At 49.8% G+C, this 27941-nt stretch overlaps 2 protein-coding genes and 1 non-coding gene across 12 annotated transcripts in view; 2 read left to right on the top strand and 1 right to left on the bottom strand.

The window, feature by feature from the left end:
* SPATS1 (spermatogenesis associated serine rich 1) overlaps positions 1-14050 on the bottom strand; it is a 54623-nt gene extending 40573 nt beyond the window's left edge. The window contains exon 1 of the mRNA XM_057555596.1: positions 13976-14050. The gene's annotated coding sequence lies outside the window, so the exon portion shown is untranslated. The remainder of the gene's footprint in view (positions 1-13975) is intronic.
* Positions 2866-2968, top strand: LOC114235501 (U6 spliceosomal RNA). The gene has a single exon (XR_003621659.1). It is a non-coding gene; the product is annotated as a U6 spliceosomal RNA (small nuclear RNA).
* On the top strand, positions 14005-26004 carry AARS2 (alanyl-tRNA synthetase 2, mitochondrial). 10 transcript variants are annotated; one of them, XM_007193813.2, is made up of 22 exons: positions 14005-14271; positions 14909-15100; positions 15630-15775; positions 15980-16147; positions 16707-16851; positions 18998-19143; positions 19343-19451; positions 19826-19864; positions 19941-20052; positions 20506-20639; positions 21094-21238; positions 21474-21646; positions 21773-21886; positions 21985-22125; positions 22809-22946; positions 23061-23170; positions 23323-23431; positions 23715-23837; positions 24087-24197; positions 24775-24858; positions 24975-25085; positions 25552-26004. In XM_007193813.2, the coding sequence occupies exons 1-22, from the start codon at positions 14029-14031 to the stop codon at positions 25714-25716; spliced, it is 2958 nt and encodes a 985-aa protein (XP_007193875.2). In that variant the 5' UTR covers positions 14005-14028; the 3' UTR covers positions 25717-26004. The 10 variants fall into 10 exon arrangements, 5 of the variants coding, with proteins under 5 accessions (XP_007193875.2, XP_057411577.1, XP_028017607.2 ...); XM_057555594.1 differs by lacking the exon at positions 25552-26004 and adding an exon at positions 25356-25536; XM_028161806.2 differs by lacking the exon at positions 23715-23837.
* Positions 26005-27941: the final 1937 nt, after the last annotated feature.

Here is a 27941-nt window from a genome sequence, read left to right as displayed (position 1 = left end):
ATGCAGCCAAATCAATCAATCAATAAATTTATTTTTAAAATTAAAAAATAAAATGAAGGGGAAGGAGGAGGAAGCATTCTTTTTTTTTTTTTCTTGATAAATCAAGTTTATTCAGGTTTAATTTATGAACAATAAAATCACACATTATTTCTGTGTCCACATTGTCTAAAAATTGTGGTAAAATACAAAAATTGTAAACATTACCATCTTAACCATTTTTTTTCCCACACACACACACTGTATTTTATTTTTACAAGAGATAAATAGACTGACACCAAGCATTGTACATGGATGACCACAACAAAAGCAACAATGATTGCAATTACCAAACATGAAACACACTTATACTATGTCATAATATTGACATTCAGTCCAGTAATCCTCCACTGTAACAGCTCCTTTACTTTGCAGTGAAAATTGATTTGTATATTCTTTTCCTCTGAGTCCTTGTGGGATTTTTTTTTTTTTAATTCAGACAGAAAGTCACAAAAATTATACTCATCCTCATCAGTTCACTCAGTCCCATGTAATTAATTTCTTTTTTTTCATCTTGATCTTTTGTTAGCACTTTTATGAGTTCATCAGTTTTTCATTAGAGTTCTGAAAATGCTTATTCATTCAGTTCAGCAGTACAGTCAGTTACCAGAAGCATTCTTTAAAAAAAAAAAAAAAAGGTTCCATGTACCATCTGGGAAGGGTAAGTGAGAGGCATGAAAACCCATAGGATTAAAATCCAAACAGAACCCATAGAGATCAGAAACCCTGAAAAGGGTCTGACTTAAATAGTCTGGTGTACTTAACAGGTTATTTATCTCTACCATCACCTTTTCTCCTTTCTTAGCACCTCCTGCCCCCCAACCACAGGTTATTTTATGTACCTCTGACTCTTGCTACAGGTGGCAAGCAAAGGTGTGGTTAAGAAGTCATGGAAGGACTTCCCTGGTGGCGCAGTGGTTAAGAATCCGCCTGCCAATGCAGGGGACACGGGTTCGAGCCCTGGTCCGGGAAGATCCCACATGCCTTGGAGCAACTAAGCCTGTGCGCCACAACTACTGAGCCCGTGTGCCACAACTACTGAAGCCTGCGTGCCTAGAGCCTGTGCTCCGCAACAAGAGAAGCCACCACGACGAGAAGCCCGCGCACCGCAACAAAGAGTAGTCCCAGCTTGCTGCAACTAGAGAAAGCCCGCACGCAGCAACAAAGACCCAATGCAGCCAAAAATAAAATAAATAAATTTAAATTTTAAAAAATGTCATGGAAAATAGCCATGGGATAATTACTTGAGATGTCACAACCTAATCCATTGTGTCATATGAAGAAAAGATCTGTTAATAGAAGAAGATGCATGGAGTCTAGAAGCATAGGGTCTAGAAAGGAGAAGACCAAGGGTCAAGAATGCAAGAGTTGGGACTTCCCTGGTGGTCCAGTGGTTAAGACTTCACCTTCCAATGCAGGGAGTGTGGGTTTGATCCCTGGTCAGGGAGCTAAGATCCCACATGTCTCGCAGCCAAAAAACCAAAAACATAAAACAGAAGCAGTATTGTAACAAATTCAATAAAAAAAAAAAAATGAAAAAAAGAATGCAAGAGTGTGTCTCCAGCCCTGTCCAGGGGATAGTATATGCTAAGTTTGGCCCAGGTGAACATTCCAGTTGGATTTGCAGGCATGCATCTAGCCACCCTAGGTCAGTGATGTCAGCCACTAAGCCATCATCCTACTCACTCCCCTTGCTACCTTGTTCTGCTCACCAAGGACGCTTCTAAGACATTTGTTCTCATGCCCACGGGAGACAGAATGCAATGGCCATCTGCCTCAAGTGTCTGATCCACTTGGCAGTTCCATGTCTCCTCATTCTGGCTTGTGTAGTAATCGCCTGTGAAGTGGGCTAGCATGATCCGGGCACACTGGGGCACTCAGTTTTGTTTTTTTTTTTTGGCCGTGCCACATGCCTTGCAGAATCTCAGTTCCCCAACCAGGGATTGAACCCGGGCCTCCACAGTGAAAGCCTTGAATCCTAACCACTAGGCCACCAGGGAACTACCCAGATATTATAGTTTCTGGATTTGCAATCCTGAGAACCAAACTGTAAGCCCTGATAGTATCATGTCATTTGGAAATCCTGCCCAATCGGCCAGCTGACTTCCGCTGGCTCACATTGCTATCTTGACTCTCTATAGCTTTAAGTGCCTAAAACAGGAAAACCAGTAATATATGTAATCTCCTTGTCCAGATGGAAATTCAAAGGTGGATTCTAATTGCCCTCCCTCTTTCCCACTCTCCATACCTGGTCCCCTTGATCCTTTTACTCTCTCCCCCTCCCACCCCAAAACACATATATACCTCCAGGGTCCGAATTCCAGGCCAGCTGGTTCTACACAGTTTCCCCTTGAGGCCTCGGCATTACTGAAGCGGGTCCTTTCAGCCCTTCGCGTCCCACATTCACTGAAGGAATCTTAGTCCTTCAGAGCAAAACTTCTCCAAGACAAAGAAAATTTCAACCCCAAGAAAAGATTTATTACAAAAATTTCAAACATAAAGAAAAGTTGAAAGAATTTTACAGTAAGCACTCATATACACACCACTTAGATTCTACAATTGTTAACATTTTCCTATATTTGCCTTATCACCTTATTACACATCTATCCCATCCATCAATCCAATCCATCCAATTTTTGGTGCATTTCAAAGTAAGGTGCAAATATCAGGACACTTCACCCCTAAATATTTCAGTATGCATATCATCAACTAGACTCTGTATTTGTTTAGGGTTTTTTTTTTCCTAGCATTTTCTACCCTTACTCTTGTTAACAAAAATAGTTCAACTCTTCTTGCATGTTTAGTTGTTGTTGTTGTTGTTTGTAAAATATATCTTTGGCAGCACATATACTAAAACTGGGATGAAACAGAAAATTAGCATGGCCACTGCACAAGGACAACATGCAAATTCTGTGAAATGCTCCATGTTAAAGAAAAAAAATACTGTGATAACACCTCACACCCACTAGGATGGCTACTATCAGAAAAACAGAAAATAACAAGTATTGACAAGGATATGGGGACCCTGGTGGGAATGTAAAATGGTACAGCCATATGTGGAGAACAGTATGGTCGTTCCTCAAAAAATTAAAAATACCACTACCATATGATCCAGCAATTCCACTTCTGGGTATATACCCAAAAGAAGTGAAAACAGGGTCACAAAGAGATATTTGTATGCCCATGTTCATAGCAGCATTATTCACAATAATTAAAACATGGAAGCAACCCAAGCACCCATCAACAGATGAATGGAGAAGCAAAATGTGGTCTATACGTACAATGTAATATTACTCAGCCCTTAAAAGGAAGGAAATTCTGACCTATGCTACAACGTGGATGAACCTTGAGGACATTATGCTAAGTGAAATCAACCAATCACAAAAAGACAAATACTGTATGATTCTACTTATATGTGCTACTTAGAGTAGCCAAAATCATAGAGATGGAAAATAGAATGGTGGTTGCCAGGGGCTGGAGGGAATGGGGGAACAGGGAATTATTGTTTAACAGGTACAGAGTTTCAGTTTTGTAAGAGGAAGAGTTTTGAATATGGATGGTGGTGATGGTTGCACAACATGAATGTACTTAATACCACTGAACCGTACATGTAAAAATGGTTAAGATGGAATTTTTATGTGTTTTTTAACCACATTAAAAAAAACTGGAAAAATTACATACTGGGAAATGTTTTGACATGAATTTTGACAAATGCATACAATAGCATAACCCAACTCCTATGAGGAAAGAACATTTCCATCATGCCAGAAAGTTCCCTCAAGTCCTTCCTAAGTCTATGTCTGCTCCTACCCTCAGAGGCAACCACTTTTTTAAAAATCAGATTTAAAAAATCAGATTAGGGAATTCCCTGGCGGTCCAGTGGTCAGGACTCGGTGCTTTCACTGCCAGGTGCCAGGTTCCATCCCTGGTGAGGGAACTAAGATCCCACAAGCCTCATAGCACCACCAAAAAAAAAAAAAAAAAAATTAGGTTAAAAAATTATTTTCCCTGTTCTAAAACTTTGTAAAAATGGATTTATGAAGTACATATTCTGTGGAAGTCTTCTTTTTTTTTTCTTTTTTTAAAATATCTTGATCTAATTTATTTTATTTATTTATTTATTTTATTTATTTATTTTTGGCTGCTTTGGGTCTTCGTTGCTGCGCGCGGGCTTTCTCTAGTTGCAGTGAGCAGGGGCTACTCTTCGTTGTGGTGCGCGGGCTTCTCATTGCGGTGGCTTCTCTTGTTGAGGAGCATGGGCTCTAGGCACGCAGGCTTCAGTAGTTGTGGCACGAGGACTCAGTAGTTCTGGCTCACAGGCTCTAGAGCACAGGCTCAGGAGTTGTGGCGCACGGGCTTAGTTGCTCTGTGGCATGTGGGATCTTCCCGGACCAGGGCTCGAACCTGTGTCCGCTGCCTTGGCAGGCAGATTCTTAACCACCACGCCACCAGGGAAGCCCTGTGGAAAGTTTCTTTCATTCAGCATGTTTTTGAGATTTATCCATGTTGCATATATCAGTAGTTTGTTCTTTTACTGTGCTAAGTTGTATTTCATCACGTGACCATACCACAATTCTCCTGTTGATGGACACCCGGACGGTTTCAAGTTCTTGGCTAATCCAAGTAAAGTTGTTATGAACATCTATGTACAAGTCTTTTTGAAAATACATGTTTTCATTTCTTTTGGTTAAATATCTAGAAGAGGAATTGCTAGGTCATGGGATGATGTGATTTTTTTTTTAATATTTATTTATTTATTTGGTTGCACTGGGCCTTAGTTGTGGTAGGCAGGCTCGTTAGTTGTGGCATGTGAACACTAAGTTGCAGCATGCATGTGGGATCTAGTTCCCTGACCAGGTATCAAAACTGGGCCCCCTGCATTGGGAGCGCGTAGTCTTAACCACTGTGCCACCAGAGAAGTCCCGATGATGTAACTCTTGATAAGGTTGGATTTAGGTCTACCATTCTGCTATTTGTTTTCTCTCTGTCTCATATGTTTGTTGTTCCTCTATTCTTCCTTTCCTATCTTCTTTTTCCATTTTAACTTCTCTATTGGCTTTTTAACTATACTTTGTCCCCTTTTTTTTGAGGTAAAATTTACATAACAAAATTAACTGTTTTAAAATGTTCAATTTGGGACTTCCCTGGTGGCGCAGTGGTTAAGAATCCGCCTGCCAATGCAGGGGACACGGGTTCGAGCCCCGGTCCGGGAACATTCCACATGCCATGGAGCAACGAAGCCCCGTGCGCCACAACTACTGAGCCTGCGCTCTAGAGCCTGTGAGCCACAACAAGAGAAGCCACCGCGATGAGAAGCCCACGCACCACAACGAAGAGTAGCCCCCGCTCACCACAACTAGGGAAAGCCCACGCGCAGCAACGAGAACCCAACACAGCCAAAAATAAATAAATAAATTAATTAATTAAAAGAAAAAAAAATGTTCAATTTGGTGGCATTTAGTACATTCACAATGTTGTGCAACCATCACCTCTGTCTACTTCTAAAACATTTCCATCATCCCAAAATAAAACTCTATACTCATTAAGCAGTCACTACCTATTCTCCCCTCCCTCAGTGCCTGGCTACTGCCAATATACACTACCTCTATGGATTTACCTATTCTGGACATTGTATATAAATGGAATCATACAACATGTGGCCTTTTGGTTTAGCTTCTTTCAGTTAACAGAATGTTTTCAAGGTTCATCCACATTGTAGCATGTATCAGTACTTCATTCATTTTTAAGCCTGAGTAATATTCCATTGGATGTATATACCACATTTTGTTTATCCATTCTTCTGTTGATGGACATTTGGGTTGTTTTCACTTTTTGGCTATTGTGAATAGTGCTTCTCATTGCATTATTTTTGAGTGTTTGCTCTACAGCAGCTATTTTCAAGTGTTTTGGTTTCAGGACCCCTTTACACTCCTAAAAAGTATTGAAGACCCCCCAAAGAGGGGTCTTTTATGTGGGAGATATAGATAGATAAAATTAAACTAAAAATTTTATTTATTTTTAATTAAAATAAACATGAAAACATTACATGTTTGCATAAACAACATATTTTTATGAAAAATTTATTTTCAAAAATATATTGAGAAGAGAGGCAATGTTTTACATTTTTGCAACTCTTTAACGGCTGGCTTAATAAAAGACAGATGGATGCTCAAATCTACTTCTGTGTTCAATCTGCTGTGATACGTTGTTTGGGTTGGCATATATGAAGAAAATACACCTTACAAACATACGTAGTTGGGAAAAGGAGGACCTTGCAGACCTCCTGAATGTGTTTTGGGGACCCCCAAAGTCTTTGTCCCACACTTTAAGAACCACTACTCTAGGCATTATGACATATATCCTTAACTTCCCAGAGTCTACCTAGAGTAAATATTATACCACCTCATGTAAAATATAAGAACTTTGCAACTGTAAAATTCTTAGTCATATATATTACATAACATAAAGGACAGGAGCAATTAAAAAAAACTATACAATTGCAAAATTCCTTTGCTTTAAACAGTTAAACGTGTTTTAAATAAACTGAGAGAAAAAGATATTTATTCACAGTCACCATCACCAGTGTTCTCCATTCACCTAAAGACTCGACTTTCCGTCTGGTAGTACAGCCCTTGAGCCTGAAGAATTTCCTTGTGGTGCAGTTGGCTGACAATAAACTCTCTTAGTTTTTTGTTTTTGTTTTTGTTTTTGTTTTGTTTGTTTGTTTATTGGCCCTGACGCACGGCTTGCAGGATCTTAGTTCTCCGACCAAGGATCAAACCCAAGCCCGGCAGTGAAATCGTCAAGTCCTAACAACTGGACATCCAGGGAATTCCCACACTCTCATTTTTGTCTTTATCCTTAAAAGATATTCATCTGGGCTTCCATGGTGGCACAGTGGTTGAGAGTCTGCTTGCCAATGCAGGCGACACGGGTTCGAGTCCTGGTCTGGGAAGATCCCACATGCCGCGGAGCAACTGGATCCGTGAGCCACAACTACTGAGCCTGCACGTCTGGAGCCTGTGCTCCGCAACAAGAGAGGCCACGATAGTGAGAGGCCCGTGCACCGCGATGAAGAGTGGCCCCCGCTCGCCGCAACTAGAGAAAGCCCTCACACAGAAACGAAGACCCAACACAGCCAAAAATAAAAAATAAATAATTTAAAAAAAAAAGATATTCATCTGAAGTAAAGCATTGTTCCATCAAAAAAAACAAAACAAAAAACAAAAACAAAAGGGCCTCCCTGGTGGCGCAGTGGTTAATAATCCTGCCAATTCAGGGGACATGGGTTCGAGCCCTGGTCCAGGAAGATCCCAGATACCGCAGAGCAACTAAGCCCGTGTACCACAACTACTGAGCCTGTGCTCTACAGCCCGCGAGCCACAACTACTGAGCCTGCACGCCACAACTACTGAAGCCTGCACGCGTAGAGCCCGTGCTCTACAACAAGAGAAGCCACCGCAATGAGATGCCTGCACATCACAATGAACAGTAGCCCCTGCTCGCTGCAACTAGAGAAAGCCCGCGCGCAGCAACAAAGACCCAACACAGTCAAAAATAAATAAAATAATTTTTTTTAAAAAAGTAAACACAACAGGAAAAAAAAAGATATTTATGCTGGAATGGCATTCTGGGTTGATAGGTTTTTTCTTTCAGCACTTTAAAGATGACTTTCCAATGTCTTCTGGCCTCTATTGTGACTACCTCTTTAACATAATTTTAAAATGTTATAGGCTAACACTCTCTTGTCTCTTTCTCCACCTTAAACAACAAAGCTTCCGAAGGAGGGAGGGTGGGAGGAGCCATATATACATACATATATTTATCATTACGTTTTTGTTTAAGGTTTGAGTTTTAAGATTTGAGCCATGATACTAACTAAGGCTGTTAGATGAGATGAGGGCCTGTATGGATAGCGCTTAGCATTCAAATACGGGCCAAGGTTCAGGACTTCAAACATTTCCCTGCAAACACCCTTACTCATGCCTGCCCCCCTCCCTCCATCACACTCAGATGGCAGAACTGCAGCCCTAATTACACCCGATAATCCATCTGCTCTGTGCTTGCACCTGAGCAGCTAAGCATGGATGGAGAAAATCCCACTGTGCTGATCAGTCTCAGTTTAAATCGAAGACCTCAAATCTTAAATGAGCAGCCAATGCTCCCAGCTAATCCTACCGCACTTCCCTAGTAAATCTTTCAAGACAGCAATTTCACCTCTTCACCTCACTGCATATTCATTAAGGAAACAGATGCTTGAAGGTGAGTCCTCCCTCACCTTCCCAGCCCTAGATCCACTGACCTATTGCATTTGTATCCAGATCTCCTTCTCTTATTGTAATGGAAGGAGTGTCTTTGCTTGTGGCTGCAGACTATCCCTCCACTTTGTACTGAATTTTTCAATCCCTTCAAGTACTTAAAAACTTGGCTACTGAAATGATCCTCTCATTCTCTTGCTTTGTCAGTTTCTTCTCCATACTGGATCCTACCCATCTGCATACAAACAAGACTTAATGTTGCAGTTCTTAAAAATAAATATGCTGGGGACTTCCCTGGTGGTCCAGTGGGTTAGACTCTGTGCTGTCAATGCAGGGGGCCCGGGTTTGTTCCCTCGTCGGGGAACTAGATCTCACATGCATGCTGCAACTAACAGTTCACATCTAAGAGTCCGCATGCCACAACTAAGAAGTCCTCATGCCGCAACTAAGAAGCTTGCATGCTGCAACTAAGATCCAGCACAGCCTAATAAACATGCTCCCTAGAGCCCATAGCCCCTTCCAGACTCTACTTTTTTTTTTCTGCAAAATCCCTCCAAAGTTGTCTCTATTTCCTGTCTCCACCTTCTCACCTCCCCTTCTCACTCCAGTTGGGCTTTCTGTCCAACCATCCCACTGAAACTTCTCCCACTTTGCCCAATCCATTCATCAGGTCTCTACTCTTACCTTGTTCAGCCCTCAGCAGCACTTGATACAGCTACTTCCTCCTACCTGAACATCATCTTCTCTTCCAGTTTTCCTCCTGACCCCCATGGTTTTCTCAGGCTTCCCTGCAGGGGTCTCCTCTTCCAGCTCCCCAGAATACAGGCCAGGACATGACTCTCCTCTCTTCTCCTCCATCCTGCTCTTCCACTAGGTGCTCTCATCCAGGACCACCAATGTACCAGTGACTCCCAAATCTATAGCTATAACCCTGATCTTGCTTCTGCACTCCTGACTTTTATATCCAACATTGAGTGACATCTCCACTTGGATGTCTAAACTTAATGTGTCCAAAACAAACTCTTGATTTCCCTTCCACGGACCTGCTTCCCAGGCTTTCTGAGGTCAGTGAATGGAAACACCACCTACCTAGTTTCAGGTCAGAACTTAGAAATTGGTCTTTTCTCTTTCCCTGCATCCTATCCATCAGCTACATACATATACATATGCATGTATGTGTGTATATATGTATATATATATATATATATACACATATATATATGTGTGTATATATATATATATATATATATATATATATATAAATGGTAGCTCTATCTCCACATATAGCCTCAATCCAACCACTTCTTGTCTCCACTGCTGCAGTCCTATCACTTCTTTCTTGGAAAACAACATCCTAATATGCATTCCTGCTTCCCCTCTTGTCCCCGTAGTTCATTCTCTCCCAAGGGAAAGATCTTTCAAAAGCGTAAATCAGATCATGTTGCTCCCTTACTTAAAACCCTCTAATGGAACATTTTATCTGTAAATATATATTCTCCCTGTCTGTGTCCTCTATAAAAACCTAGAAACAATGATTAAACCAGTAGCAATGAGCATCCCCAGCACCCAGTTTGTAGTTCTGAACTATGGTTTCCCACTAAAAGTAACCAGGATTTTTGGAAATGGCTGATTCCAAGTCTGGGGTAAGAAATGTCTGGGGTCGGCAAACTTTTTTCAAAGGGCCAGACAGTATTTTAGATTTTGCAGGCCAAGAAGCAAAATCAAGGATATTATGTAGGTACTTATATAACCATTTAAATGTAACCATTTAAAAATGCATAAGGACAAACCCAAGCATTGCGACCCTCGAAGGTCCACTAATCCTTGAATTTCCGATCCCAGGAGGCTCCGACCCTTCCAGCCCCGCCATTTGCTCTCCCAGCTCTAGCTGGGTTCCCGAGAGCGCCGGGAGCCGCTCCCCTCCCCCGCCACTGGTTCTCACCACCTTCGCGTCTCTTAGCAACAGGCCGACGCAACCTCCACCCTCCCTAGACTCCGGGTGGGGAGGAGGGGAGCGAGCACGCATGCGCCCAAGGAGCTCCCGGCTCCACCCACCCTCTCCCGGAGAAAGAGGAGATCACTGGAGCACCGAAGCCCAAGGGCCTGGTCCCAAACCAAAGTCTGTGTCCACACTCTTCCCACAAGTCCTCTACCACACCCTTGGCCTGGTAGAGGAGAGGCAGCAACAGCACCACCATGGAGCCTGGTAGAAATACAGAATTTCAACCTCACCCAGACCTACTGAATCAGTGTCTGCATTTTTAACAAGATCCCGGGAGATTCCTATGCATATTAACGTTTGACAAGCGTTGCTTTCACAATAAAGCATTGCTTTATTTATGGCAAAGCCATAAATAAATACATCGGGGGGCTTCCCTGGCGGCACAGTGGTTAAGAATCTGCCTGCCAATTCAGGGGACATCCCTGAAGCCGATCCCTGGTCTGGGAAGATCCCACATGCCGTGGAGCAACTAAGCCCGTGTGCCACAACTACTGAGCCCGTGTGCCACAACTACTGAGCCCGTGTGCTACAACTACCGAAACCCGCGCACCTAGAGCCCGTGCACAACAAAGAGTACCCCCCACAACTAGGGAGAAGCCCGCGCACAGCAATGAAGACCCAAAGTAGCCAAAAATAAATTTATTAAAAAATTAATACTAAATACATCAAAATAGGAACACCTCTTGTAGGTTGAACTTTTAACCTAGACCCTAAAAAACAGCCTTTACGATTTACAAGCGTTAGTTCCCACAGCCGAGTTCCTTATGCTTAGCAAGGGAGAAAATCCCCTCGTGCCTCCTCTGACCATCCGTCCAGGATGGAATGCATCACTGACCTCAGGTTCCTGCTCTCAAAGTCAATGGGGAAATCAGGAAGGCCAATTTCCATTCCCAGTGTAAAGGCATTACTTCTTATGAATACGGTGGAAAGAGAAGGCTCAAAGAATGGGTTCCTTGGACTTGCCAAGATAAGTAAGTCAGACAGCAATATAAGGGCAATTCCAGCCCCAGGGAAGGCAGTACCCAAACCCTGCTGAACAGCTCCCAGGAGACAGACCCCATTTCCATTTTAAACCCCAAACGAAATTTCTATGATTATTAAGACATATGAGAACTCCTAAGAGAAGTTCTGAGGTCAGTAACTTCCCACTCTGGTGAGTTGTCTCCATATTCATCTATCTTGGGAAACTGCAGAACTTAAATTTAACTTCCTCATCAGATGACAGTGGCAAATCAGAATAAGCACATCCCAATCCTAGAAGAACCACTTTGCTTCACTGGGGAATATCAAAAACAAGAGACTGACTCACCAGAGGACACCACATTCCAAAAAAAAATCATTTTTAATGGCAAGGACAAAATAACAAGATGGAGGGTGAAAAAACGTTCTTCAAACAGAAAACAACCCAAAATACCCATTTCTAAAAATCCATGATACATACTACAACATGGATAAGCCTTGAAAACATTATGCTAAGTGAAAGGAGCCAGTCACATAGGACCATATATTGTATGTTTCAATTTATATGAAATGTTCAGAATAGGCAAATCTTTAGAGATAGAAAGTAATTAGTGATTGCCTAGGGCTGGGAGGGATGCAGGAATTGGGGGTTAATAGCTAAAGGGTATGGGGTTTCTTTTGGAGGTGATGAAAATGATCTCCATTTTCTAAAAGTTAGATAACAACTCTGTGAATGTACTAAAAGCCATTTGAATTGTGCACTTTAAGTGGGTGAATTGTATGGTATGTGAATCATATTTCATTAAAGCTGTTTGGAAAAAAAAAATCCATGGCTCCACTCTAGATCCACAATAGTCTAAAAACATGGAGTTCCTACTATAATGCAAAGACTTTCTGGGCAAAATCTGAAGGGGGAAAAAAAAAAGGTGACGTCAGTACTGGGTAGAGGCCCTTACTAGATTTCTCTAGCAAAACACTCCCATCTCAATTTGGGGAAGAATTCCACAGTCTTGTCTCAAGATCATGAATCTCACAGAAATCCCCATCTGGCTTTAGGTTCCTCTTCCAAAAATACTGGAAAAACCAACAGGCAAAACACATTTTCAAAACAACACCTTTAATCTACGTGGGCAAGGGAAGAAACAGAGGATCACAGGATAGATGCCGTGGGTTCTGTCAGAATACAAACTCGAAAATTCATTATCACTATAGAAACTCAAGTCCAAAAAAAGACTACACATTTCCCAAGGAAACTGTCTTCAAAGTCCCTGAAAAACATAACTCACAAAGAATGGTGGCCAAAAGAGTTCAGCTGGATGGCTGAAGCCTTAGAGGTGATCACACTGACCTCAGCTCTGCTGACCCTATTGGGCTTTAACCTTATCAAATTCTCTTCTCTATCTGCTTAATTTCCCACACCAAGAGCAGAGGGTATCAAGAGAAGACCGTGAAGAATCTGGCTCCACCCACAAACGCTTGTGTTGGCCTCATGGTCACAGCTGTTACCATGGAGAGTAAGAGAGAAAGGGAGGTGGAACAGGTATCTCTCTTACCCTAAAGCAAAACACACAAAACCCTAGGGCATTGGGAGGCTGAGAGAGAGAGAGAGAGAGAGAGAGAGAGAGAGAGAAATCTCTTCAGCTATCATCCAACAGCTTCGACCTGCCCTGACGACCTGGAGTCTCTCTAATCCCCAGGCACATTAAAAGACTAAATGTTATTAAGCAATTAATAATGGAACAGATGCTGCTTGGCTTCTGTGTCTCCGCTAAACTCCTGCTCCAAAGGGCCTGCTTCACTCCCTAAGAACAAAATGGCCATTTCCAATGCCAAGGGCAAAAAGAACCCAGAAGTACCCAGCACACTGTCTGGCACATAGTAGGTATCAATAAATATTAGTTGAATGACTCTTGAATGAATGCTGATATCACCTCCCTTGGCCATCTCTGCCTTCTTCCCTCAGCCTGGAAACACACACACACACACACACACACACACACACACACATACACCACACAGAGTTGAATCCACACCTTTTCACTGCAACTGTATTTGTAAACTTGCAAAATTAATAAACATAATTGGATAAACAACAAGGTCCTACTGTATAGCACAGGGAACTATATTCAGTATCCTGTGATAAACCATAATGGAAAAGAATATGAAAAAGAATGTATACATATGTATAACTGAGTCACTTTGCTATACAGCAGTAATTAACACAACACTGTAATTCAACTATACTTCAATAAAAAATAAAGAAAAATAAAAGTAACATGTAAATGAAAAAATTAAACATAATTATCACTGCTATAATATAGATTTCTGGAGGGCAGGGACTTTTGTCAATTTTTTTTTTTTTCTCTCTCTGTGCCTTGTGGCTTGCGGGATCTTAAGTTTCCCCACCAGGGATCCAACCCACCCCAGCAGTGAAAGCTCCAGAATCCTAACCACTGGACCACCAGGGAATTCCCTGTCAGTTTTGTTACTAATGTACCTTAAGCGCCTAAAATAATGCCTGGCACACAGCAGCCTCTCAATGAATATTTGTTGAATGCCAAATGAATTAAGGGCCTACTGTGTTCCAGGCCGCTTGTGTTAGATGGACTCTGGCCGGCGCCTCCTTCCCAATCACCTCCACCCGGAGGCAGAAGCTGCTTTGACTCCTCCTGTCGCCAGGGGTCGCTGTAGGAAACGCCTGGCCTCCTTCTCAAGTTACCTTCTATCTCCGCACTGCCCTTTGACCCCGTGAAGTCACTGCCCCGAGTTAAGATGGCGGCGTCGGTGGCAGCTGCAGCCGGGCGACTTCGGCGGGCCATTCGAAGGTCGCCGCAATGGCGGGGCCCCAGCCGTCGGGCGCTCTCATCCGAGGCCCCTCCAACCCAGGCCGCGGCCGTGCGGGACGCCTTCCTGAGCTTCTTTCGGGACCGCCATGGCCACCGCCTGGTGCCGTCCTCTTCCGTGAGGCCCCGCGGCGACCCCAGCTTGCTTTTCGTCAACGCGGGCATGAACCAGGTGGGGGCTGAGCCACGCTGATCTGGGCGGAGTTTGTGATTTTTTTCCTGAGAGAAAGGCGTTGCGGGATTGGGCAAAAGAAGTGAAGGGCGGAGCTTCTAGCTTTTGGGGGAAAGAGGGCTGTGCGTGGTTAGGCTTAGAGTTTGGGGCACAAATTAGGGCTTGGAGAGGGCTCCACCGGGCAACTTCTGAGTTGAGGTTGAGTTTTAGGTCCAGGAATGGCGGGTGTGGAGTCCCGTGGGGGAAGTCTGGCTTCATTTATTAGTTCTTTAAATAAAGATAAGTCATTCATTAAAATAAATGTTGAGCACATGCTATGTGCTAGACTGTGTTCTCTAAGCTTTTGACTTTGAGCACCACTTACCCTCTCTAGACTTGCTCTGTTTCCAGCCACCAACACATTCCTCCTTTTACCTTGCTTATTTTACTAGCAGAGTCTCTGTTTCATGATTTATTTATCCCTCCTTGTCTGCCCAGACACACCAGAGATGGGTGCCCCCACGCTCCCAATCTGCCCCCCTGGCCTCTCAGGGGCACGGTCAGCCTTCACTCTGAACTACCATCTCTCTCCACACCCTCCACATTTCCCTTCTGCTGAGGGTCTGGGATCTCTCTCTCGCCCTTCATGTGTTTCCAGTTCAAGCCAATCTTCCTGGGCACTGTGGATCCACGAAGCGAGATGGCAGGCTTCCAACGTGTGGCCAACAGCCAGAAATGTGTGAGGGCTGGAGGACGCCACAGCGACCTGGAGGATGTGGGCCGAGACCTTTCCCATCATACATTCTTTGAGATGCTCGGCAATTGGGCCTTTCGGGGGGTATATTTTAAGGTGAGTCTCCAGGAAGCCCTGGAGTTAGGAAAGGGTCAGTGGTCAGCCAAGAAAGGGGTCAAGGTTAGTCCTGTCTCCACTCTTAGAGTCTGCTTAGGGAGGGCTTCAGACCAGACACAGAGGCAAAGTGCTAGATGAACACTTATAATAGGAATGTGTCTCGTTTCCCTGATTGGGTTGTAAACTCCTTGAGGGCCAGGACTATGTCTCCTGCCTAATGGCTGGTCAATAATTATTGTATGAGTAAATGGTGAGACAGCAATACTAAAGTGCAGGAGTTAAAAAATCATCCCAGGCTAGGGTGGATAGAGGATTTCATGGAGAAGGTGGGACTTGAAAGAAAGTAGGATTCAGAAGAGGGAGGAAGCGTTCTATGCAGGAAAAACTCTCATGGCTTGTTCTGGAAACAACGTGGGCAGTGGAAATGGTTTTGTCTTAAGCTGAGGGCTGAACTCATGTGGCTTGATTGGAACTTCAGTGGGGCCTTCTTCTCACCCATTTTCCTCTTCCCAATGGGTTTGCACTGCAGGAGGAGGCTTGCAGCATGGCCTGGGAACTGCTGACTCAGGTCTATGGGATCCCTGAGGACAGGCTCTGGGTCTCCTACTTTGGTGGTGACCCCAAGACTGGGCTGGGCCCGGACCTGGAGAGCAGGGACATCTGGCTCAACTTAGGGTGAGTCCACCCCCACTTATGTCCACTCCTGGAGCACAAGAGGACTGGAAAATAGAGGCTACCAGAGAGTCTCAGCATATCCTGGGATACTGTCGGGTCAGCCCTGTTCCTCCTCCTGCTGAGCTTAATGGAAGGGTTCTCCTGGCACAGGGGATCCCAGATTCTGCCTTTGTCTCCCCACCACCCGTCTGGCTTCCTTCCCAGGGTGCCTGCCAGCCGCATGCTCTCCTTTGGACCCCAGGAGAACTTCTGGGAGATGGGGGATACTGGCCCTTGTGGGCCCTGTACTGAGATCCACTATGACCTGGCTGGTGGGGTGGGAGCCCCCCAGCTGGTGGAGCTTTGGAATCTGGTCTTCGTGCAGCACAACAGGTAATGGGGTGCGAAAGGAGGAGGGAAATCCCTGACTGGAAGTGAAAAAGTCGGCAGTCAGGACACTTTGATCCATTTTTTATAAAAACAAACACTTAAACGGCGTTTACGATGTGCCAGGCATATTTCTAAACGCTTTTCAGACAGTAATTGATTTAATCCTCGTCTTTGCCCGTGACAGTTGAAACTAGTCACTGCTGCTCTCCAGACTCTGCTCTCTTATATGATGGAGCTGAACTTGATGATCTCTTAAGATTTTCTACCAGCCTTGACATGTCTCTTTCTAAAGCAAAGAATTGTGTCCCAGAAAGGGGATGCCTGGGTCCAGGCAAGGGCCCAAGCAGAGGGTGAAGGTGGAGATCACTCTTTATGAGAAAGGACGGCACCCAAGGCCATCGTCGTCTGCTTTTGGGGGTGGGGTGGGGAGATGATACTGCCCTCTGGTTCCTCCCATTGTCAGCCCCCCAGGACCCTCCCCCATCCCTTTATGCCACTTGAGCTTCTGCCTCATACCTGTAATCCTGTGGGGGGCCTCACCTTGCACACCTTTCCTGGCCAGAGAGGCAGATGGAAGCCTGCAGCCCCTGCCCCAGCGGCACGTGGACACGGGAATGGGCCTGGAAAGGCTGCTGGCCGTGTTGCAAGGCAGACGCTCCACCTATGACACCGACCTCTTTTCCCCACTGCTCAATGCCATACACCAGGTGAGCCCGCCTCTTCCCTTCCAGAAGCCCCTCTGACCTGCTCTCACCAGTGCTCACTGCCATTGCTTTCCATCTTTGTTGAGAACTCAGAATATTTTCTTGCCTGTGGGGACAGTGGCCAGCCAAGGATATGGAGGTGTCAGACGTGAGGCTCCGATTCATATTTACTGCCTGATATTGCTCCTGGCTCCTTCCTTCCTTCATTTACTCAAAAAATATGTGTTGAGTGCCTACTTTGTGTTAAATCTTTGTGCTTGGTTCAGGAGATACAGCAGTAAAGAGAAAAGAGATCATGGAGATTACCTTCTAGCCTAAGAAATAGGTAATAAATAAATGTATTAAAGAACAAGATAGCAGTTTACAGATTGTGAATAGGCAGTAAACCTGGGTGATAGTAATTGGCAGGGGACAGGGGGTAGAGAAAAATCTTAGATGACATGTTTGGGGAAGGCTCATCAAGGAGATATCTCTGAGCTGAAACCTGAAAGAGGAATCAGCCACAGGAAACTCACTCCAGGCAGAGGCAACAGCGAATACCAAGGCCCTGATGCAGGAGAGGAACAGAGTGGCCAGCCAGCTGAAGTAGAATCACGTGGGTTACAGTTGGAGTGTGTGTGGGTTCGCTCTTGCTGTATAATAAACCACCTAACATTTTGTGGCTGAAAGCAACAACCATTTATATAGCGTATGAGAATGTGGACAAGCAATGTAGGCTGGGCTCAGCTGGGTCACTCTTGGTCCTGTATGAGCTCACTCATACATCTGTGGTCAGCTGCTAGGCAGCTCTACTTCTGGGAGTTGGCTGGCTGTCAGTTTGGGGCTATGGCAATGACCGGGTTGTATGTCTGTCATCAGCAGGCTAGCTCGGGCCTGTTCACATGACAGCTTGGCAAGGTTCCAAGAAGGAGAGTGGAAGCACATGAGGCCTCTTGAGGCCTGGGCTCAGAACAGTGTCATTTCCACCACATTCTGTTGGCCAAAGCAAGTCACAAGTCTAGCCCAGATCCAAGGGATGGAGAAATAAATTCTATTCCTTGATAGGAAGCACCTGTAAAGTCACATTGCAAAGTGGCATGCACACAGGAAAGGGAAGGATTGTGGCCAATTTTGCAAACAATCTACCACAGAGAGGAAGGCAGGAGTCAGATCTTGTGGGGCCTTGAAGTCCAAAGTGAGTCTTTTATTCTAAATGTGGTGAGATGGGCTCCAGGGCAGTAGGGGCACCATCTGATTGACACTTTTAAAAGGCCACTCCTGTTGCTGTGTGAAGGATAGGCTGGAAGGAGACCAGAGTAGAAGCTGAGAAACCAATCGGGAGCCTATTTCATAGTTCAGGAAAGATAATAGGGTGTGGCTTAGGTTGGTAGCAGTGGAAGTGGAGAAAAGTAGATTGATTTGAGAGATCTCATAGAGGTAGACACAAAAGGCCCCACTGATGGATTGGATGGGGAGAGGAAAGAAGGTCAAGGCTGGCTCCCAAGTTTTTGACTTGAGTAATGTGGTGAATGGCAGGACTGTTTATTGAGAGGGTGAAGCTTGGGGAAGAGACAGGTTTGGAGCTGGATGAATCAAGCACTCTGCTTTGGAGCACAGCTCAATGTATTCACAGCTCACACACTCCCTCCTTGCGCCCAGAGAGGCTGTAGAGGCGGGTGTGGGGAATGAAGAGCACCTGGGTGGGACGGGCCTGGTTCAAATCTCGGATCTGCTCTTGAATTGTGTGCCCTTGTAGAACTTAGCTCCTCTCAGTCTCACTTTCCTCTTTTTCTGTTTGTTTTTATTTTTTTCCACTTTTTTTTGGTCTTGTCTTTTTTTTTTTTTTTTTTTTTCCTCTCCACTTTTCCACTTTAACACCTCCCAGAACAGGAAGTTTTAGGGATTAGACATCGTATCATTCAAGTACCCACCCGGTTCTGTTCATAGAAATTCAGTAAATGATCACAGCTGTGCTCGTTGTCTGTGCTGAATGTGGGCCCCAGGAGGCAGGGACTGGCTCTCTTTCACCTTTGAAGCTTCTCTGGCCCAGGCCATTCCAGATGCAGTCAGCTTTAGGGGTGAGGGCAGATGCTCCAGGAGTGATGGAGAGTGTCCCTCCTGGGCCAGGGCAGACAGGGTGGGCAGCCATGTCTCCTCTCCTGCTCCCCAGGGTTGCGGGGCACCCCCTTACTCGGGCCGGGTCGGGGCAGCAGACGAGGGGCACACAGACACAGCGTACCGTGTGGTGGCTGACCACATCCGCACGCTCAGCGTCTGCATCGCCGACGGCGTCTCTCCTGGGATGTCTGGTGCACCGTGAGTCTGGAAGGGCTACAGCAGGGGCAGGGGCTGCTGGGGGTTGCAGGGGAGAGGAGGGAGGAGATGGAGAGGTGGGTCGGGTTGAGATGGCAGGAGGAGGGGGAAGCGAGCACACACTGTAGACCTTGCCCTCCCCTCTCCCCTCCCTGCTGACCAGGGGCTGCTGGGGGCTCATCTGGGCTCTGAATCCTTCTAGGCTGGTACTTCGTCAGATCCTCCGTCGAGCCGTGCGGTTCTCTACAGAGTTGTTGCGGGCACCACCTGGCTTCCTGGGCAGCCTGGTGCCTGTAGTGGTGGAGACGCTGGTAAGGGCAGAGCTTCCTCACTTCCCTGGGCCTCCCTGGGGTCTCGTGGAGCCTGTCGCTGAGCCCATATAGTGCCCCGGCCTGGGTTCCCCACCCTAAATGTCCAGCCCAACGTCCTCTCAGTGGGCTTACAAGAAGCAGGGAGCCTTCAGGAGGCCTTCTGGCCCAGGCTGCTGAGCCTTTGACCTCGGGACCCCATTCTGCCCGTATCAGTCCCTCTCCCCCCAGAGAAACTGATTCCCCCTTTGGATCCCTCCCCCGTCCATCAGCATCTCTGAGTCTCCAAGGCAGGTGTCCCCAGGGAGGCCCAGGGTGGAGGTGCAGAGTGGGCTGGTTGCTTTTGACACCTCCTCAGCCCTGTCCGCTGCCCCCAGGGAGGTGCTTATCCGGAACTGCAGAGGAACTCAGCCCAGGTACTGGATTTGGATGGGGGAGGGAGGGGCTCCCTCTCAGGAGACCCAGCTCCAGCCCTGCCCTGCCCCCATTCAGATAGCCAGCCTGGTGTCAGAGGGTGAGGCGGCCTTCCTGGCCTCCCTGCAGCGGGGTCGGCGGATCATCGAGCGGACCCTGAGGCGCCTGGGGCCTTCCGATGTGTTCCCTGGTGAGCAGGGCACCTGGCCGAGGTGTGAGGGACCCACTTAGGCGAGCCAGGCCCAGGCCTCGCATCCCCCCTCCTCCCCGACATCCCTCTCCCCGTACTCTCTCTCCAGCACCTCCCTGCTTCTCCTCACTTCCGTGCTGCCCAGCTGGCCCTGCCTGTGGTCTCTGCTTTCCAAGGCTGGCTTCATGCTGAGAATGAGCTTCTCACCTCCTTTGAAATGACATATGCCAAGGGGAGGACCCTGGGCTACCCCCAGCTCTGGCTTTGGGGCCTGAAGGTGACCCCTCTCCCGGGCCTGCCCGGTGTGGGGAGGGCACTTGTGCTTGGCACCCAGTGGCTTCTGTGTGGTCAGAAAAGCCCTGGCCCTTACTTCTCCCTCACTTCTTCTCCCTCCCTCCATCCTGCTCCTCCTCCCTCAACACTCCTTATGTCCCTCGTCTTCCTTTCTCATAGCCGAAGTGGCCTGGTCCTTGTCACTGTCTGGGAACCTGGGGCTCCCCCTGGACCTGGTGGAACTGATGCTGGAGGAGAAAGGGGTGCAGCTGGACTCTGCTGGACTGGAGCGGCTGGCTCAGGAGGAGGCCCAGGTACCGGCTGGGGCACTCCCACACAGGGCTCTGTTGGGACACGTCGGCCCCTTCCCCAGCCCTGAGTTCTTGTGGGAGGAGCTGCAGCTATTGAGGGAAACAGGAGTCTGAGGTAGGGTCTGTCCCCTCACTCAGGCCCCGCCCACAGTCCGTGGAGGGGAACGCTAGTTCAGTGGGCCACACAGAGTAGCAGAAGGGGAGAGGCCAGCACAAGGGCCTAGAGAGGGGCCGTCGGGGGCAGCAGTGGGTGAGGGAGGCCTGGTCCTGAGACCCCTGCACAAGGGGTGGTTCACCAGCCAGCCCAGGGTCTCTAGCAGCCAGCCCAGCCTGAGGGCTTATTCCAGACAGGGTGCAGTGTTCACACAACTGTGTGGCAGGGACAGGGCTCTCCGGAGACTCAAGTCTCATTGCTCTCTCCGTGCACCCCTTCCGTGCACACACGCCTGTCCCGCAGCACCGGGCACGGCAGGCCGAGCCAGTTCAGGAGCAGGGACTGCAGCTTGACATCCACGCGCTGGGGGAGCTACAGCGCCAAGGGGTGCCCCCAACTGATGACAGCCCCAAGTACAACTACTCCCTGCAACCCAGTGGCGGTTATGGTGAGAGCCTGGACTGAGGTGGGTGGCCACGGGCTTGCCTGACCATGATTGGGAAGGACGTCAGAGACCAGCTACCAGTCCTGTGCCTTCCCCGGGGTAGCCGCCGGGGTTCTCTGGGGGCCCCGGCTGGAAGTGCCCCCCAGCCCCGTGCCTGTCGACTTCAAGGAAGGCACAGACCCACATCCTGCATCCCAAGCCCCTGCCTAGCACTGATAACCATTCTTGGCCCTGGCAGAGTTCAGCACCTGTGAGGCCCAGGTGCTCCAGCTGTATACAGAGGACGGAACAGCCGTGGCCTCCGTGGGGGAAGGCCACCGCTGTGGCCTCCTCCTGGACAAAACCAACTTCTACGCCGAACAGGGAGGTCAGGCTTCCGACCGAGGCTACCTGGTGCGGGTGGGACTGCAGGTGAGCCCCCCCAGCCCCCCCAACACACACACAGAGGCTCCTGCAGGAGGCAGACCTGAGCCAGAAGGGAACCAAGGGGAGGGAGAGGCTGCAAGCACTCAGTGCCTTGGCCCTGCCCTCCCCCAGGACGTGCTGTTCCCAGTGGCCCGGGCCCAGGTCTGCGGAGGCTTCATCCTGCATGAGGTGGTGGCCCCTGAGTGCCTAAAGGTGGGGGACCAGGTACAGCTGCATGTGGATGAGGTGAGGACCCCACCCCTGCTGTTCGTGCCGTCCTGCAGCCCCTTTTCTCTCCCCACCCCCACCTACACCCAGGACCCTGGGTGACAGAAGTGTTTCAGGCCTGGCGTCTGAGCTGCATGGAGAAGCACACAGCCGTCCACCTACTAAACTGGGCGCTGCGGCAGGCCCTGGGTCCCGGCACAGAGCAGCGAGGGTCCCATCTCAATCCTGAGTGGCTGCGCTTCGACGTGGCCACGCAGGTGAGCAGGGCATAGAGGGGTAGCCTTCAAGTGAGGCTTAGAGGGAGTCTGGTAGTGTGGGAGTTTGGCCAGTAAGGGGGCCTGGGCTGCCTCTCGTTCAGTCACTGGGGGGCCTTGGGTGGGGGCTTCCCATCAGGCTCCTCCTGCACCAGTGAGGGTTAGGCTAGCCAGTGTGTGGAGCCATCCCTTCACCTCCAGCCACCCAGCTTCCTTGTCCCTGCTGTCACCCAGGCCCTTCTTGCTCAAGCTGAGCTGCCCTCTCCCTTTACTGCCATCCTGTCTCCTTGTACCTCTGGCTCAAATCCTCTGGGAAGTGCTCACTGACTAAATCTCGTTCCACCTGATTACTCCTTGCTCCTGCGTCTCCCCCATCCTGTATTTCTCTTCCACTGGCTGACCCTTGTTGTAAGCTCCCTGAGTCCAGAGCCTCCATTTTCTGTCTCTTCATCAACTTTCAGTGCCTAGTGAAAGGCCTGCAGCTTCCGATAGGCCCAACCCCCAAGTAGCTTTCTAAAGAAGAGAATTGTTAGCTCCACAAATGTTTACTGAGCACATGTTATGTACTAACCCCTGTTCTAGAACCTGGGGGTAGTTCAGTGAACACTGACTGCTTCTTCATGCATCACTCCCAGGCATGGGGCTGACTGCCTGTTGGTCTGTCTGTTTCCCCCCAATGCCCCCAGGCCCCGTTGACCCCAGAGCAGCTCCGGGCAGTGGAGGGCACTGTGCAGAAGGCCGTGGGGCAGGATGAGGCCGTGTACGTGGAGGAGGTGGCCCTGGCACGCACTGCCCACGTCCCCGGCCTGCGCTCTCTGGATGAGGTGTGCTGGGGGAGCCCACGGGGTGGAGGTTGCCTGTCCGCCCCCCCACCCTTCCCTCCCCTCCCCTCCCCTCCCCTCCGGCCCCTTAACAGACCTGTGCCCTCTCACTGTCAGGTATACCCAGACCCTGTGCGGGTGGTGTCTGTGGGTGTGCCTGTGGCCCAGGCGCTGAACCCAGCCTCCCAGGCTGCACTGCAGACTTCTGTGGAGCTGTGCTGTGGGACGTGAGTCACTCCTCTCTGCCTGCTCTGGCCTGGGGCCCTGGACCTTCTCCCCTCCCTGGTCTTTGGAGCCACCAGCCCCTGGTTTGGAGCTCAGGCTGCTCTTTTCTCTCCCATCGTCACCCGGGCTTCCTCCTCCCTCCCTCTGCCCACAGGCACCTGCTACGCACAGGGGCTATAGGGGACCTGGTCATCATCGGGGAGCGCCAGCTCACCAAGGGCACCACCCGCCTGCTGGCCGTCACTGGGGAGCAGGCCCAGCAGGTCAGCACGCCAGCAGGGCCTGGGAGGCTTCTGGGTGTGGGTGGGGGCCAGAGAACACACAGCTGATGCTCTCAGGCCGGGGGATGCCCAGCAGCAGAACCAGTGTTCATACCTGAGCACCAGCTGCTGGCAACTGGCATCTGTTGTGATTATTTGGTACCTTGATGGGTCCCGATTGTTCAGTGTTTCTAACTTGGCCTTGCCCAGCAATGGGTTGAGAGTGCCTGTCTTGGAGAGGGAAAGTAAGCCAAGCAGTCCTGACCATCCAGTTCCCTCCCTGCAGGCCCGAGAGGTGGGCCAGAGCCTGGCCCAGGAGGTAGAAGCAGCCGCAGCGCGGCTGAGTCAGGGCAGCCGGGATGTGGTGGAGGCTCAGCGGCTGTCCAAGGACATGGGACGACTCACTGATGTGAGGGCCACCCCCAGCATGGAGCTGTCCCCTCCCTCTCCTGGCCATGTTCCCTTCCCCGTGCATTCCTGGACCCTGCCCGTCTCTCCCCAGCATTCCTGTTAGACTTCAGCTGGCCCAGATTTTTGTCGGTTGTCTGCAGGGTGGGATGTGGTGGGTGTGGTCTCTTCCCTGGCCTTGCTGGTGGTCCCTGCCTCAGAGACCATGGCTCAGGGAGGGCAGGGATTGTTGTACTGCTTCTGACCATAGGCCGTGGACACTGCCGTGATGCCTCAGTGGCAGCGGCGGGAGCTTCAGGCCACACTGAAGGCGCTACAGCGGCGTGCCAACACTGCCGTCCGGAAACTGGAAATGGGGCAGGTAAGAGGAGGTCCAGCTGCACCCAGGAGGGCCGATACCAGGCACACCCAGCAAGGGTCAGAGATGCTCTAGCACGCACGCTGAGAAGCCTCAAGGCCTGGCAGGGGGGTGGGGGTGGGTGGCAGCTCCTCCCTCTCCTGCCAGCTGAGTGCCATCATCAGGCCATTTCCCCACTTCTCTCTCTGCCAAACTGGGTCTCTCCCCCCAGCTCCCAAGTCTGGCTCAGACTCTCCCTCCAGGAAGCTGACTTGATTGCGCCATTCAGCCCTAATTGCTCCTTGACTGTGGATCCTCCCCCCTCCGCCCCCGCTCACCCATCTGTGCTCCAGCCTTAGTCCTTTCACCTTCAGCGGCCTATTTGTAGGGGCCTGGAGCTATAATGAAAGGGAGGAGGTGAGGGGGGAGAGGAAGGACACAGGGGGCACCCAAAAGAAGGAGGCCATTCTAGGCAGAACCCCTGGCACCTTTGCTGGGGGAAGGGGGCCGTGGGAGGGGATTTCTGGACTGGGGCTCAGTTCAGAAGTGGGGGCTGATTGCCTCCCAGCCCGACCCCCGTGCTGTCCTTCCTGCCTCACAGGCTGCACAGAAAACCCAGGAGCTGCTACAGCAGCACTCGGAGGGGCCCCTGATTGTGGACACAGTTTATGCTGAGTCCCTCTCAGTAAGTGTTGCAATTGGGGGTGGCCCCAGGGTCTGGGGAGGGGAAAGTCCTGGCAGGGAGGAGGAAGCTGGGAGTCCGGGGAGCTGTGAGGTCGCCATCTCCCCTCCTTTGTGCAGGTGCTGGTGAAGGTGGTCCGGCAGCTGTGTAAGCAGGCGCCCAGCACATCCGTGCTGCTACTCAGCCCCCAGCCTCTGGGGCAGGTGCTGTGTGCCTGTCAGGTGGCCCAGGTAAGGAAAGAAGGAGGGCAGCTCCCGCCCCGCCCGTCTCCTGGTCCAGCTCTCTGATTCCACACCTTTTATTCCTCCCACACGAGGGGGCCACAGCTGGGTAGAGGCCATCTCTGCAGATACCCCAGGGTGGGGATAGGACCACCTCCTTCTCCCTAACCCACCCCCTTCTCCCTAACCCACCCCCTCCCCCACCCCACCCACGAAGGCACCGAAAGATTCCCTAATTCCCACCACGCCACCTCCAGGCTGCACATTTCTTGCAAACAGGTAGCAGCCATTCATCAACCTCCACTCACGCATTCCTAGCCCGTCCCTCTCCTGTCTCCTCGCCTGATTACCCCCACCATGTGCCCGGCTCGGGAGAGGGTTCTAATCACCGTGACTCCACTCTCAAAGGTACGTTGAGTGGATGGTGGCAGGGAGGGCTGCTCTGCATCACTGCCCCTTCTGTTTCTGTCCCCAGAGTGCCATGCCGGCCTTCACAGCAGAGGCCTGGGCGCTGGCTGTGTGCAGCCACATGGGGGGCAAGGCCTGGGGCTCTCGAGTGGTGGCCCAGGGCACCGGAAGCACTGCTGACCTGGAAGCTGCCCTCAGTACAGCCCGAGCCTATGCCCTCAACAAGCTCTGATCCAGGCTCACTCAGGGACTCACAGAGACTAAAGAGACAACAGACAGGCCAGTGCCTGGAGCCCTGAAGGAGCCAGCAGAACCTCCCCGGAAGCTAAGCAGAGGACTAGAGCCTGGAGGCCAAGCAGCTGAGCCGAAGAGGACCGCCCTGGGCTGGGCTCTGAGTGGACACAAGAAGATGTGGGCTGGGGAAGGCAGAAGTGGGCATGGCAAAAGGCCCCCGCTAGTTGAATGTGAAGACATGGCTGTCCTGGCTGTGATTGTTCATTAAAAAGTATTTCACAGAGGATAGGAAGCTCCAGAAGGTTCTTTCGCCTAAAAAAGAACAGCCTTTCCCCTCCCAGCAACCTGGAATGGGTGCCCCATGACTAGTCTGACCCCTCACACTGGGCTGAAAGGCCACCCGGCATCCAGATCAGAACTCTCCTCATCGCCACAAGTGCTTGGACAGGCCCTCTATGCCAGCCTGTTCTGGGCACCCACAAAGGCCTCCCTGGCCACCAAGATCCATTAACTGTCACAAAAGTCATGAGAGCCAGGTAGATCCTCTCTGGTGTCACTTATTTCATTAACAACAACTTCTCATTTTAATGAAGTCTCTGGTGATTTGTTGATAAAATGAGCTAACAGGTACTGGTCAGTTGCTGAGAATGTGGCAAGAACCAACCAGACGTCCTGCCCTTGTGGAGTTTGCTTCCAGTGGGGAAACAGCAATGAAGAGAAAGAAGAGGGTGTCAGATGGGGATGAGGTCTGCAGAGAGAGTGGAACTGGGGAGTGGGAGGGTGGGGGTGGCATCTGGGGGAGGGTGTGAGCCACGTGGACCTCCAAGGGAAGAGCCAGCGCAGGGGCCTGAGTGGGTAGTGCACAGGCAGGTGGCAGGCCTTGGGGTCAGAAGGGAGCGGAGCCAGAGCAAGCCTACTCTTTTAAAACAAGTTGCACAGCACCTGCCCCAAGCCTGAGGTGAAGCTGAAGCTGAAATTGGCAGCTCAGAGCCGGAGGAAGCCAAGGGATGGAGGGCAGCCCTCCTCCCCTACCAAAATGAATCCACCCAGGACCAAGCCAGACACAGGAGCTCCACGTCTGTTCGCAGATCTCTGTTGCTGGATGAAAGAAGGGACCTCAGGGGACCCATCTCCAAGTCAGAGGCTCCCTGGCTGCGAAGTTCTGTGGCCATTTAGTCAAAATTATTAGAGCAGAGCCTAAAAAAGAGCAGCCTCCTGACATCATTTCCTGCATGATTTCTTATTCTAAGTGAGGCACCAGTGATTCGTTGGTAAATCACTGATGAGGGCTCGAAAGGGACGTGAATTCTTGGCCCCTGGCTGCTTGCAGCCCTGAGGAGTTGCAAAGCTTTCCCTTGGGTTTTTGGCAACTGGAGCAGTGGCCACTGTTCACTGGTGCTCAGCAAAGGCCTATCTCTTTACATGCGGACACCAAGGTGAGGAGTTGGGGGTACCCATTTTATTAATGAGTTAACTGAACTTCTAAGGTGCTAATTTGTCCAGGGTAACCAACTAGTAATCATCAGCAGAGCTGAAATTAAAGCTAAGCTCTGTCTCCAGTGAAACTTCCCACCACTCTTGGTTGCTCTTCCCCTCTTGTAGTACAGTTTCCTTTTCTAACTAGCCAGCCCCCATGAAGTTGGTCATCCCTGGTGTCAGGCTTGGGGCTGTGGGAGGGAGCACTGTGGAGGCCTGGGCCTTCCTGCCTGGTGCCACTCTTCAGCCTTGCTGACACCCTGAAGGAAGGCCAAGGGCACCTCTGCGGGGATGCCGCAGCCCACTGCTCCCCTGCAGGGCCTGGCGTCAACCGGGGGCCTCAGGGGAGTTCAGGAACGCCTACAGGTGCCCTTCCACCCTTCTCCTCTTCCAGAAAAGACTGGCTGCTGATGCTTTTCCGAGACCCTCTTTCCATTCGTCATGCCCACCTCCATTTCCACACAAAAGGCTCCGAGAAGGAAGAGCACTATAGCGGTCCAGGAGCCCTGCCGCCATCCCCCACTCCCCACCTTCCCCCTCAAAAGCCCACCCCTTCCTAAACATGTCCCCAAGACGCACAAAGCGTGCCGCACCGCCAGGGTTCCCACTGCCTGCTTGGCGGCCCCACAGAGCGCCTCAGACGGACACTTTTTTGCGTCGACCCTGGGCCAAGGCACGCTGCGACAGCCTTCCAAGAGCAGAGCCCGGCTTGCACAAGCGCGCACGCGCACCCGTCGTCTAGGGCCC

The sequence above is a fragment of the Balaenoptera acutorostrata genome, chromosome 10 (assembly GCF_949987535.1).
Source record: "Balaenoptera acutorostrata chromosome 10, mBalAcu1.1, whole genome shotgun sequence".
NCBI classification, from domain to species: Eukaryota; Metazoa; Chordata; class Mammalia; order Artiodactyla; family Balaenopteridae; genus Balaenoptera; species Balaenoptera acutorostrata.
The sequence above is the reverse complement of the archived record's forward strand: the minus strand, read 5'-3'. Positions and strand labels throughout refer to the sequence as shown.

Excerpts from the sequence above, each read along its gene's own strand:
- AARS2 (XM_007193813.2), top strand. The coding sequence starts at position 14,029 with ATGGCGGCGTCGGTGGCAGCTGCAGCCGGGCGACTTCGGCGGGCCATT. Across the intron at positions 19,144-19,342 it reads CCTGGGATGTCTGGTGCACC|GCTGGTACTTCGTCAGATCC; the intron begins GTGAGTCTGGAA and ends GAATCCTTCTAG. Across the intron at positions 19,865-19,940 it reads TGCAGAGGAACTCAGCCCAG|ATAGCCAGCCTGGTGTCAGA; the intron begins GTACTGGATTTG and ends GCCCCCATTCAG.